Here is a 13342-nt window from a genome sequence, read left to right on the forward strand (position 1 = left end):
GAGAATATCAAAATAAATAAGAATGTTTGGACAAGCTGGAGAAGACTTAGTTGGACCAAAACTGAAATACAATTTCCTTTTATAGCGTGAAACACTTGAATATTGATGTCTAAGGTGCCTGGCACGCTGCAGTGAAAGATCTCTAGATCCATTTATCACTGTAAAGAGAACTTTGAGCTGAGAGAGTGCTACAGTCTTAAGAGATGGACAGTCTTTTTCAAAACAAAATGAAAGACAGACCCCCACTTTCCCTCTGACAAGAGCTAAGCTCAGTTTCTAACTGTTCTATTTATATTTGCTTTTCACTGATCCCACTCACAAAAGCATCCTAGCTTGTTAACACTGAACTTTAGAACCACTCTGCCTTTGGCTTAACATCAGAGAAACAGGATGTGATTAATGTCAGGTTACACTGAGCATCATGAACATACGTGTTTTGACAGTATAAAAATGTTAATCTCTGAGTTTATAACTGACATCTCTTTTTTTGTACATTTTTCTGTAGTTTTACTTTCATCTTGTACATGAACCTGCAAATCATGGTTTCAGCTGCAGATGAACAGGAAATGAACTGAGCATTAAAACAGTTCAGCTGTTTTAGTTCAGTTGCTCTCATCTTTAGGGGTATCTTGTGGTAACAAGCTAAAGGCAGGGAGTTTAGTTACAGAGCGTGGAGCTTGTACATTGAAATCCAAACCAGTGCAGCCCATTGTTATTATTAGGAAGAGATGGCAGGAATAAACACCAGATCACTCATCATTCTATTCATTATCCTTGCAGAACTTGTTGAAAGAGTAAAGACGATGGACTGGCCAGTGCGTGTACGCATTGCTGGGGAAGTGACAACATTGGTCCCTCTTGGCTGCTTCTTGTTTAGGGGTTGACGCTCTTGGAGGAATCTCAGAGATCTACAAATAATGTTGTATCCAAGTTTTACCCATCTTACTGCTGTGTAACTGTACATTTCTTTAGCATGTGGAACAAAGCTTTTAGAGAGCTTTGTGAAGATGGTGGGAGGAGTAGTGACTTTGTCCTTTGTGACCACTGATGTACGTGTGCTGTTATGTCAAGAAGGCAAGAAATCATCCAGCTTTTTAGCAACGGAAGTAGCATGGCTATAAGGGAGAAGAGGGATATATCCTAACCTTACTCAGTAGTGAAGCTAATTTATCAAGGTAAATAATCTCCTGTGTCTTAGAAAAACATAGGCATAATTAGTTTATAATCTAAATACATCTTCAGCTTTAGAAAACAATTTTATGTACTTCTGATGAGCTGTTGAGTTAGATTGATTATTAATCAGAGAAAATAATTGTTTTAAAAATGTGTACTTCCTTAATTTCTCTCATTTCTTAACTTTCTTGAATTCTATTTTTAAACAATAAAGATTAAAGTAGTCCTAATAACTAGCTTTGTCCATAGCCACTATTAAAAATGAAATTTTAACTGGAATTGAGAAGACTATTTTAATTCTTTGATCTCCAGGACTTCCAGAAAACTGAAGAATCAGAATTAAGGGGGAAGGCGCTTAACATTTGTAATCCTCGTTGATTGATAATAATAATGGAGAGTGTTGTCCAAACTTAAGAACTGTGGAATTTCATGCCACCAAAAAGTAGTTGAGGTTCCCCTGCTCAGTGGTTGTGAAACTGGTTAAGTGCCTTGCAGGGCCAGGATGTATGTGCCTGTAGGTGCATGAATGTTTGAAATGGAGTTCCAAGACGCAGCTCTGCAGGCGCAGCTACCACAGCTACAGCTGCCAGCTGCTCATGATCAGCTCTTCTCTGGCAGGTGAGTGCAGTCAGTCACAAATGGTAATTGGTGTGCTACCTTCTCTCTTGCCCTGGAAGAAATAAGCTGCTGCTGCTGTCATTACTTAAAAGCAGATGTGGAAAAAGGTCTGTATTTGGAAAACAGATTGTGGAAAAAGGCCAGAAGCAACCGTGCAAAAACAACCAAACCCAAATAACAACAAACCAAACAATTTTCTCATTTGCTAACATGATTGTTATTCCTCTACCACAGAATTTAATTTAAAAATTTGCTTCAGAATTGCAAATACTGATTAAAAAGAATGCTAACATTAGCTTTTGCCAGGCCACCTGCCAATAATTTCAATTTGAGGAGAGACAGATTTTGCTTATTTCATACCACTATAATTAGATTCTCTGCATTTTATCATCTTTAAAACAGGGAGCTAGAAATAACTCTAATGAGAAGTAATATTCAAATATTTTCAAATATTTCAATATTTTCCGATTTTTTTTCTTATAATTCAGAAAGCTTGCACTAGAAAATCAGACATTCGGCCTGTAGGAATCATGCTGTTGCCATTAGAAACCTTAATGTGAGTATATAATGTTAAAGAAATTCCCTTTTGTTAGGTAGCATCAAATGAATTTGACACTTCTCTTTCATTTCAGTTACTGTCTTAAGATACATGCCAGTCTGTAGAGTGACAGGACACATGCATCCAGGACACAGGACAGATGCAGACACTGCTTTAATCAACATTCCTGCATTCCTTCATAGAACGAGTGAATTGATCAAGTACACTGCAGTGCCAGGAAGGGCGGTGTGTACTTGTATCCCTAGAAAGGATTGCTCAGGCCAAGAGTTGGAAATTTCAGGTGTGAAGCAGTTTTTCAGTATCTGCCTTCAACTGATCTTCTGTTCATCACTTCAGTTACAACTATCCTGGCCTGATAGCTAAGAAAAGAAATGCGAGCATTTCCTTTGTGCAGACATCTAAACCAGGTCTTCCAAAAATACAGTGGAGGAACAAATGCCTTGCACAATTGGTGGCTACAGCAGTTACGGAGGATACAAGAGATCTCTGTTCAAATCCCTCCTTTCAATGCTGTCCTTTGAACGGCCACTTTGTGTGACCTAGTTGAGCAGTCTAACAATTCCAGTCTTTTCTGTAGAAGCTGTGCCCCTGTAAAATGACTGAATTAGTGAGTATATGTGACTTTCTTGTTAGATAATCATGGCACTCAGCCAAGAAGGGGAAGGTCCTGTTCCAAGTACATAAATAGTGCTGAAATACGTTCAGCTGATATTGAGGCTGTGGAATAAACTGGATTTGGATCTTTCCCATCTGAGAGAAACGCTGTTTTTTCATGCTGTTGGGTATTTAAAAATGAAAGCAACCGCAGTGTTTCCATTTCTGCCTGGTTTGGGTGGGGAAGGGGTCAGCACACGCTTTAACACTTTCTTGTGAAACCTGACAACCACCACCTTGTCCATGCAAGCCTTCTGAGGCTGAGGCCCTTACCAGGTGCCTGCATTGATGGCACCAGTGAGATTTATGCTGTTAGCTTCCTAGGAGCTTTGACTGGCACAGATATGAACCTTGGGGCCCACAGATGCCCTCTGGCTATGCCTGAGAACACAAAGCACTCTGCATATTAACAATGGACTAACTTTGTTTTCCTTCTGGTTGACTGTTCCAGCCAGCATTCATAATTTCAATTTTTTTCACTCGAGAAACACAACAGAGCTGCTTGAATTCATTTGAGATGTTTCCAGAAACCTAACAGCTATTTGATGATGCGGAAGCTGCAGAACTTGTGCTGTCTTTCATCTGGAAACTCACAATTGTGTGGGCAGTGACCTTTTCACATTGGGTACATGCTTCCTCTTTTCTACCTTTGGCATGAGTGGTTTAGATTTTTGTCTTGGGTAGTACTATTTTTTGCATTTTTCCCCCCTCTCCAGACATACCTTCTAGTGTTTTGTTTGCCCGGTTTATATATTAAAGCTATTCAGGAGCTTTTTCTTGCCATTCAGAAATATTTTCCAACTAAAATAATGAAATTAAAATGAACCTAGAGTTTATCACACTTGTGCCTGTATTTTTTTGCAAAAACCCTCTCAAAAGACTTCTTTTTCTTCCTTTGTCCTTTTATGTCTCCTCATTCCATACACAAACGCGTCCCTACACTAGTTCATTTAAATCTCGGTCTTTTCTAGCCAATTCTGCAAGGCATACGTGAATTATTAATGTGAAAGATACTATACAACACAGAGCTGCTGCTGCTGCCCTTTGCCTGGCAGCTCTACTGGGAGAGCAAAATCTTGACCTACTTAGTGTTGAGCTCCAATAATTTTTTTTTTTCATTTGCATTAGCCAGGCTAGCCATAGAAATAGCTTCTGCTGTTGCGGAAATGAAGACTATGGAGGTCTCTGCTGTAAAAGCAGCTTCAGCTCTCCCTTCAAAAGTACGAATTTAAATATATTCTAAGTAATATAAATATTTTTTAAGTAATAATAACAACAGAATTTTATCAAGGTTAGTACTACAGCCTATAGTTCTTTTAACCTAAGGGCTGAAATAGCTAATTGTCAACATTGGGTAAGGCTTCCTGGATGCTGGGATGCAAAGAGCTCTTCTGTAATCTTCCTTGGCAGCCTTCGTTGTCAAGAATTGCTCTGTGGCTGCATCTGCATTGGAAAAGTTGTTGACTTCTACAGAGATCTGCAAGTCTGTATGCACATCTTGGTCATACAGTACCAGGCTCAGACTCAAGATCCAGACACTTTAGAGCTGTCTGTATCCTGCAGACTGTGTAAAATAATAGTGGTATGGCTCACAAGTTCAGCTGGGGCAGGGAAGGGAAGTGGGACCCCAAATTAAATTCCCAGAAGCAAGTAGAGGCCTTAATAGATGAAGGTTGTAGAATCAGGCTTATGTCATTAAGTATGCTACTCACTTGCACTGCCAGAAAACTGCTTTTCTCATGAAGATAGAGCAAGCAGTAAATGTGGAAGTACTGCCAGTGCCCTAAGAGGAGAGGTGGCCAGAGCGTGCAGCCAGAGATGCTGGATCGCAACAGCAGCTCAGGGCCAGCACCTTTCTTTTGCCTGTGTGTGAAGAGAGAATTTGAGGCTGTGACTGCAGTGCTTCAGCAGATCTAAAGGAGAACCTGAACTGCTCAAGCAGAGTATCAGGGCAGAATGAGACAGTCCCCTGGCCTCCTCAGCTCTCCATTCTCCCTCTTCTAATGCAAATTGCCATGCTCCTCCCAGCTGCTGGGCTAGTTTCCTGGCAGAATGGAAGGTGCTGTCTAGAAGCCTCGCTCAGCAATGCTGCTGGGAATGGGAAAGAACGAAGGGTCTTAGCAATGCTGTACTCAGTACCCAAGTTCATTCTTTTGTTCTTGTTTTTCTTTCCCCAGTATCTGATCTATAAACCAGTTTGGGAAAACATTGGAGGTATAAACCAGGGGCTGCTTGTAACAAGAAGACAAATTTGTCTTTTCTGTTCACTGTGTGAGGTTCTTAAAGAGCAACTTTGTTAAACACCAAAAAAAGTTTTAGAGAAATATTGCTTACTCTACTATTACACAATCTGGCTCCATCTACTCCTGAAAAGCCTCATCATCCCTGACAACGGGCTAACATCCTTTCTAACACTGCCTGTTTTGCACAGGTGTTACACTCTTTCCCAATGAGCAGTGGGACCTTAAGCGTGATAATATGAACGTTTAATCATTAATGAAAACAAGCAATTTGTCTGTGATCTTAGTTTGACAATTCATAAAATAGTGCTTCTTAAATGACAAATTAGCAACTCGGTTACAAAGAACAGAATTTAAACAACACAACAGTTGTATGCACAAAGCTACCACGTCTTTTTTTTTTTTTTTTTTAATCAGGAAAAAAATTTATTTATAAAAACGTCTCATTTAATTTACTGTCAAGTCTCTAGCTGAATACAGTGGCTTAGAACACTAATGGCCCATGCTTTTATACAGATTAGCCAAAGCATGAACATCAATAAAAATTAACCCCCGAAAATAACTTGTCTTTATGTTATGAGCCACAACAGAGTTAAAACTGGAACAGTAATGAAAGCAACACAAGAGTTAGGAAGCACAGTTGCTTAAAGAGTAAAGAAGTATTTTCTTTTGATGTCTCAGAATAATAAGAAAGTTAGAAATGGCAGAAACTCCTCTGTAGATTAGTCCATAGAAAGCATTGTCTCATGGGGCTTTGGAAAAGTCCTGTCTGGTGGCTAATGCACTAGGGCATGAAGAGATACATTAGAGAGCCCCCAGGCCAGTAACTTCTGAAGACAGCCTAAAATGTAGGAACAAAAATGAGGAAAATAAAAAAAAAAAAAAAAAAAAAGAAAAAGGCAAAAAAAAAGAAAAAAATCTTCTCACTATTAAAAAATACCACTTGAGTACAACCAGCATAGAACAGCATTTCAGTGCAGGCAAGTTTTCTGACACAGGTTGGTGATTTGTTTTTTCTTTTCTTAAATGTCAATTACTGAAACAGTTACAATAGCCCAGAACAGTTTTACAGCAGTTTTCTAGAGCTTTTGAATAGTTGTGGTACCTTGAAATTATTTCCAGTTTTTCCTTCATTATATACAATCAAAAAAAAAAAAAAAAGAATACAACCGAAAAAAGGCCCAAAACAAACAAACAAAAAACCAAAACAAAAAATTCCCAACAAAAGCAACCAAAAACCCCATTTGGATAAATGCAAACTGTAACAATGGCAGGTCTACAAATGATTACAGTGACAAAACTTAGTGCAAAGGTGCTAAGGTGAAGAAAAGCCCACAGAATACAGAAATGACACAAAATACTGAGATAGTACTTAGCCCTATACAATAACACACTTTGAAATACCATGTTTTAAAAAGTATTGCATTTGCATTGTGTTTTTAGTTTATATTAAAATGCACTGAATACAGTTCAATTGTTAAAGCTTTTGTGTCCAAGGAGTGCAAAGTGGATGAACATGGCAGGCTAATGGGATTCTGGATTTGGAAGTGGTGAGGAAAACAATATTGCATTACTGAGTTATGCAACAGAAATTAAAAGGAAGGTGGATGGACAAACAGAAAATGCGGTTAAGAACTAGTTCCAACAGCTAGCAACCAGCCACTCCATCCCCCAGCTCTCTTGGCTTTGGTTGCAATTAGGTGTCTGTAATCAGAACATCCTTAAGTTCTTGTTAAAGGGATGGTATCTGTCCAAGCAGCAACTTCTGAATGACCTTTGATAAGTGCTACATCATTTTCATGATTACAATACAACCTGACTGCATTATTGGTGGTGAGTTAGACAGGGATGTCTTTTGTACAGAAACCTAACAAAAAAAAAAAAAAAGGTCATTTTGGCTGAATAAAATATACATGGGAGGAGGTACCAGAATAGTGACTGCATATCTGATTTGCACCTGCTTTTAAGTACCTAAAGAAATAAGTACTTTGTCAGTATATATAAAACATCTGACCGCAAAACAAAGAGCCTGCTCTCCCTCCCACTCTCCCTTCCTAAAGCAGAGTTCTTAAAAATATGTTTTTCCAAAGCAGAGAAAAATTGTTGCACCCTTTAAAAGAATGGCACAGGTACCCGATATTTTTTTCCTTGTTGTTTTCCAATCATTTTAATTTAGCAGTTTTTGTCAGACCAGAAAGCTTCATCTGTACTTTTTTTTTTTGTATGCAGAAGTACCTGATGTTTGTACTTTGTAGCCTCCCTCTCCTGCTCGCAGGCAGGTCTCAGGGCAGGGGACAGGGATTTTCAGGCCTACTGGGAGCAGAAGAACGATTGAGGGGGCCAACAGCACTTCATATGGGATTTCAGGGGCGCTAGTGATCGTCACAAGTGCCAGATCTGCAGGTCCTAGCAAGAGAAAAAGTCATCAGAGATGCCACTTTGCCATAAGGAACTGTTCTGGAGTTGGAGGAATACCTGCAAATAAGTGTATTTATATGCCGGGCAGTATTGCTGGAGCAGGACCTGGCTGTCAAAATTTTGCCTCATTTATGTTTTTTCTGTCTCTTTCACATTTCTCCTTGCTGGGGTGGGGGCAACCCTGCCTGGCTGCTGCCCTGCCAGAGGGACAGTGATGGGGGAGAAGGAGCCCGGGCTGGTGTCTGCTCGCTGTTGGAACTAGTTGGTAGGTGGTGCCTGGGTGTTAGTTGTTATGGAGAGCAGAAGACGACTTGAGTTGGCAACAAGTTAACACTAGCAATTTAACAGAAAATAAAAGATGCCGTATTGTTTCCTTGATAACTAGGATCTACCACAGACTCTTGGTAGAGCTGGCAAAGCTTGCATTGTGTGTCTCATCCCTTCAATATGGAGCAAACTTCTGGCGGTCAGATTTCTTAACCCCGCTCGTCGAAGGAATTTTGGCAGTGTAAGCGGACAAACTCCCCGTGGCCCCCGCAGCGGCCGCGGCATTTAGTGCCAGGAGTGGGACAGTTTTCATGCCAAGCAGACTGGAGACAGGAACGGCATAGTGGGTGGTTGGCAGAGTTGGTAGGGGAGGGGGGGTACTGACGGTAACGGCGGAGGCGGCCGCCAGCACGGCCATGGAGGTGGGGGTGGAGGTAGGGGTGGCAGACTGAGAGAGGTTCATGTTGAGGTCAACAGGGGTCGTGACGGAAGCGGTCTGGGTGCTGACTTTAGCCATCTCTAAGCTGCAAACGAAGAGAGGAAGAGGAACAAACAGGTTGGGAGGGTTCAGCCAGGGCGGTGGGGCCGGGAGGAGGAAAAGGAGGAGGAGGAAGGAGGGAGAGAAGGAAGGAGGGAAGGACAGCAACCACGAAAGGGCAGGATTAGATCGGTGGACGAGGGGGACAGACGAGTGGGAGGGAGAAGGGGGAGAGAGAGAAAAAAAGGGAAAATGAGGGTCAAAGGAGGAACATGTTATGTGTTAAAGAAGAGAAATAACAAAAGGGTTTTCCATGATTCGATGGTGAAAACATTACTGAGACTCTAAAGTTCTTCTGGAACAGAAAAAAAAAGGAGGGTGGGGGGGTTGCTAGTTCATTTTATGCATGAAAAAAGAAATCTAAGGAATGCAGGTAATGGCAAAAAGATGGAAAAAACGAAACTTAAGAGAAAACTTAAAATAACTATGAAGTTTACTCCCCAGCACTGATATGGTGAATTTTGCTTTTCATAATTAGGTTATTTTTGAAAGGGGGACGCGGGGGGTTTTGGTAATTTTTTCAATTTGTCAGTTTGTGACATAAATAGTACCCTTTGTCATTTTGCTAGGATGAGAGGAGACTGAGCAACATTTTGCTGCTTCCATTTAAGGCATTAAGTTTTGGTTTTTTTTTTTTTTTTTTTTTAAGCAAGTTAGTTTTTCATTTCATTCACTGTGAGGTCAGTGTGCATTTTTCATATAAAACAAACCAGATTAGCCAGTGTGCTCACTTCGGTTTGTACTTCCCCCAGACTTTTTAATATCACAACAAAATATTTATGCAACCTAATTATAAGTTAATTAGTAAAAAAGGAACACTGAAAAACACCCCGGCTTACACAGCAGTGGTATCCTTTCTGAGCTTGTGGCAGTGGTTACAGTGAACATGAAAAAGCTTACCAGCTGACAGACAAGGTACTACATGGATACAACATACATATCCTCAGACAGACCCCAACAGCATGAGGAAGTTCAAGACTGACCCAACCTCCGAGCCCAAGGCAGCAATGGGCTCTTTCTGGAGGATGTAGGTATCAAACCACCGTCACTTTAGCCTAACTCCACCCATCAGCCAGTGAGATGAGTTTGGCCCACATACTCCTGCTTTTCTGTACATTTTTAGACAGTATTTCCAAGGACGCATCTTTTTTTTCAGATGACAAAATGTTTGCCTAAATAAATCCTCCCTTTGCTGCTTGTTTGTTGCAGCTTGTGCACTGGCTTTTGGGCCAGCAAATAACCTGAGTATTAATTTCAGGATGCATTTTGCAGGTGACCAGCTGTGAGCTATGGCAGCCTAGCATATAAATAGGACTATGGGCTAGGAAATCTTTGCTAGCTACAGTTATATGTATATTCCTATTAAGTTTGGGGTTTTCTTTGTGGTAATTACTAACTTGTCAGGCTCCTGGGCTTTCTGCTTAGGTGATCTGAGGAGCTGCAGAAGCTCCTCCCCTCCAGAGTGGAGTGCAAACAAGCTGCTAGCTGTGTCTGCAGAGGACCTGCCCCTTTCTTACCAAACCACATCAGGCCCTACGAGGCTTCCTAGCATAGGGTTTGTGCTGGTCCCTGTTGGGGACGGGGTGTGCAGGCCTGCAGAGCAGCTGTAGCCAGGCTACAGGCTGGGAGGGGAGCACGATCACCCTACGCAGGGCTTGCAAGAACCTCGCTTTTCCTCACCTTAGACTTACACGCAGTTTTGAGAGTAACAGCCCCTGGGCTATTGGCAGCCAGAGAAAGGTTCCTGCAAGGATGCAAGCGATCAACCAGTGCTACGTAGGGAATGGGGACATGGGACTAGAGCTTCCCAAAGCACTGCTGCTGAGGGCAAGTCTAAAGGATACTTGGAATGGCTCTGAGCTGGGGAGAGGAAAATGGAGAAGAGAGAGGGAGAGCTTAAGCACTGAGCTTCTCTCTTTCTCGTGAAAGAGGGCTCTTGGAATATTAACTCCTCAGCGGCTTTTGCTGGGAAGTTGGAAGGGGTGCATTAGCTGTGAGGAGATGGGAGGGGAGGAGGGTGATTGCATGAAATGCAGACTGCTTTGTGGGAGGTAAAGTTTTTATTTTCCTCCCTGGTGGTCTTTATCTGTCCCCATGGATGAGCAACTCAGAATTTTTCTAACTCTCGCAGCAGAGCTGTTCTTTGCAGAGAGAAGAGCATCCTTGTGCCGTCAGCACATGCTACTTGCAGTCTACTCAGACTGAGGGATTTACATCAAGACCACTGAATCAGTGAATCCAACTCCAGTGTACATCCTCGACTTGGGGGTGCAGGAGTTATATGTGATACCCTGTATGTTTTGAAAAACTCAGTTTATACAGTTGGATTTTTTAATATGACTCAGTATTATTCTGGGAGGGAGGCATATAGGAAGATAATGCAGGACTCAAGTGTTTCAGTGACTCCAAATTTGCCTACTATGCATTTAACAGAAACAAAAAAAATCCTTACTGATATGGCAAGGTGTTTGAGCCTGAGATTTTTCCTGCACCAGCAAGGAGAACAGATCCCACAGACCAAACGCTGGTGTTGGTAGCAGCCATTCAAACTCCCTGTCTCTGGTGTACTCACAGAGGTATGATTGTAGCAGTAATTTGCCCTGCTTCCCATTTGTTACTGGAAACATAAGGGCAACACATAAGGGGAAAGTTCATCAGGTTAACTGTCAGTTGTCCCATGGCAGTGGCAGTTTCCCAAACCAGTTGTGGATGCAATAAAATTAAATGCGAAAGTGGATGAGGCAGCCTTCATACAATTTTACACTGTCCCTTTGAAGAGCTATGCTTTCTGAATATATACACTGAAGGCCACATCCTGCATCACCCAAAATTGTTGAAAAGAATAGAGCTCAGATGTGGCTTTGGCAGTCCTATTAGCTCTATGAATGAACCCCTTGAGAAAAGGACAGTAAAAAAATACCTTTCAGGAAACTGCCCTTCAACAAGGAGCAAGTGCTGCTGGCTACAGTTCATTTATAATCCAAAGCTGAGTCTTACACAGGAAAACTAAACTGCGGTTCGTTCTTAATAAAAGCTAGAAGATGGAATTGGGTAATGAAAATCCAGTTACTACAGTGGAGACCAGTTAAGAGACAGAAGGTTTTACAGGAAATAAGACAGTTCTACTGCAAACAAACTAGGACATGTTCTACTCATACAGAGGTCAGTGCTCAGATAATCAACACAGAATCAAAACAATACTTTAGAAATATTTATATCTCTGTCTTGATATTGTATCAATATATTTATATATCTATAATTTAGAGTATACTATGTACATATCCAACACCAGATTGCAATAAAAGTCTTAAAGCAAGTTGATAAATTATTCTATAGATAGCAACTTTGGTTGGAGGATAGTTTAAAGATACACGCAGAATGTTTCAGGATTACTGTGGATAGATTAGTTTTGATTTTTTACATCTTATGCTGCTGAAAGACACTGGTTTATGCAGAAATACCGGCCCTGGAAACCAAATTTCCATAAACAACAGATCTGGTGCGGGAGAAAAAAGAAAAAGTCTACCTTACACTGAATGCTTATATGGCTTTTATTTTTTATAATTATTATTTTCCCATACGAGACTATACTTTGGGCAGTACTATACTGTACTCATCTCTTCCCCAGTGCTGTTTTATGCCACCATCTTTAAAAGAGAAGGCATCACTTGTGACAGGTTTAGGACTGACATAACCCTGAGACGTCCCCAGCACGCAGAGGCAGCAAAAGCAGCAGCAGCAGCAGCCGCCTGGCTCTGACCCTCGGACACCTGCCTGAGCACCTAAACCCCAGCTAGAGCAAACCTCCCACTTGCCTGACAGTTTCTCAGTCCTTTCTCCAGTGCAGCTGCCACCAAGCACTGCTGCTGTGGTGGCACCTGGCTGGACAGGAGTGTCTCTTGCGAAAGGAGAGATCTGGAACAGTGTCACTTTTTAAAATGAAAAAGCCACCTTAATTTCCTATGTTACCTTACAGCTTAATTTATTAAACATTACTTTAAGGTCTTCATTTACAAATGAAGTCACTTCATCTAAATACAGTTTCAACACATGGTACATAATAATGATGGTTTATTGTAGACGATGGTAACAAATGACTTCTATCTAGAAATTTAACAAGAAGAAAATATTTTGTTTCTGGTTTCACAGGGTATTGAGTATCCGTAGTATATGACTGCTGAGAAGCTTTCTTCTTTGCGAAAGTATGTTAAAAGACCTCATATAGATCCCATTCCGTCAAAAGAATCATTAGACAGTAATCAACAGAAGTGTGAGAGTTCACAGGCTTTTCTAAAGTGAGTCAAACAGCTTTGTTCACTAGAGTTTGTCTCTGGTGAGCAGCTCACTGCAATTCCATTAATAAGTGCATTACTTTATTTGCATGCTTTAGCTGTCTTGAAGATCTTAAATTGTTATCTTCCGAGATCCAGATGCATGCCATATGGTGTTTGTGCAACTAAAAATGAAGGGGTCTATTCTCGTCTCGATGTGTGGGGAATCCCTGAACACCAAGAGAAGAACATATCCTTAAGGGTTAAAGGAGGGAACACATTTTTATTTGATTACAGGGCTTACGGAAGTGACTTATATTTGCTACAAAGAATATAAATCAAAAGAGCTGTAGGTTGTTTTAAGATTCTGGAAACGGCTTATCTTAGTTTTCACAGTGCCACCCCTCAATATATTTTTTCCCTAGGAAACTGCTTTCAGACTGAATTATAAAAAGTAGTATTTTTGTTTGCTGTAACACAGAGCTGCACAAACGTCCTCCACTCCATTTACAGTAGTTTTCACTGGTGCACTACACAGCTGGGATGGAGAGGAGGTTGGACCATAGGAAGCTGTAGACCTGCTATGACTACAGCCCCCACATAA

General features: G+C 41.1%; 1 protein-coding gene across 21 annotated transcripts in view; it reads right to left on the bottom strand.

Annotated features, from left to right (window-relative positions):
* LOC135416490 (poly(rC)-binding protein 3-like) overlaps positions 1-13342 on the bottom strand; it is a 503073-nt gene that overhangs the window by 6149 nt on the left and 483582 nt on the right. For 9 of the 21 annotated variants that reach the window (XM_064659737.1, XM_064659740.1, XM_064659703.1 and 6 more), the window contains one exon: positions 6244-8453. The exons of 6 other annotated variants lie outside the window; for them this stretch is intronic. In XM_064659737.1, coding sequence (XP_064515807.1) covers positions 8105-8453 — 349 coding nt within the window. In that variant the 3' untranslated portion in view covers positions 6244-8104. Of the gene's footprint in view, positions 1-228; positions 6086-6243; positions 8454-12004; positions 12994-13342 lie in introns of those variants that run through there. 6 more of the 21 variants (XM_064659803.1, XM_064659776.1, XM_064659784.1 and 3 more) reach the window with 3 other exon arrangements.

The sequence above is a fragment of the Pseudopipra pipra genome, chromosome 1 (assembly GCF_036250125.1).
Source record: "Pseudopipra pipra isolate bDixPip1 chromosome 1, bDixPip1.hap1, whole genome shotgun sequence".
In the NCBI taxonomy this organism is placed as follows: Eukaryota; Metazoa; Chordata; class Aves; order Passeriformes; family Pipridae; genus Pseudopipra; species Pseudopipra pipra.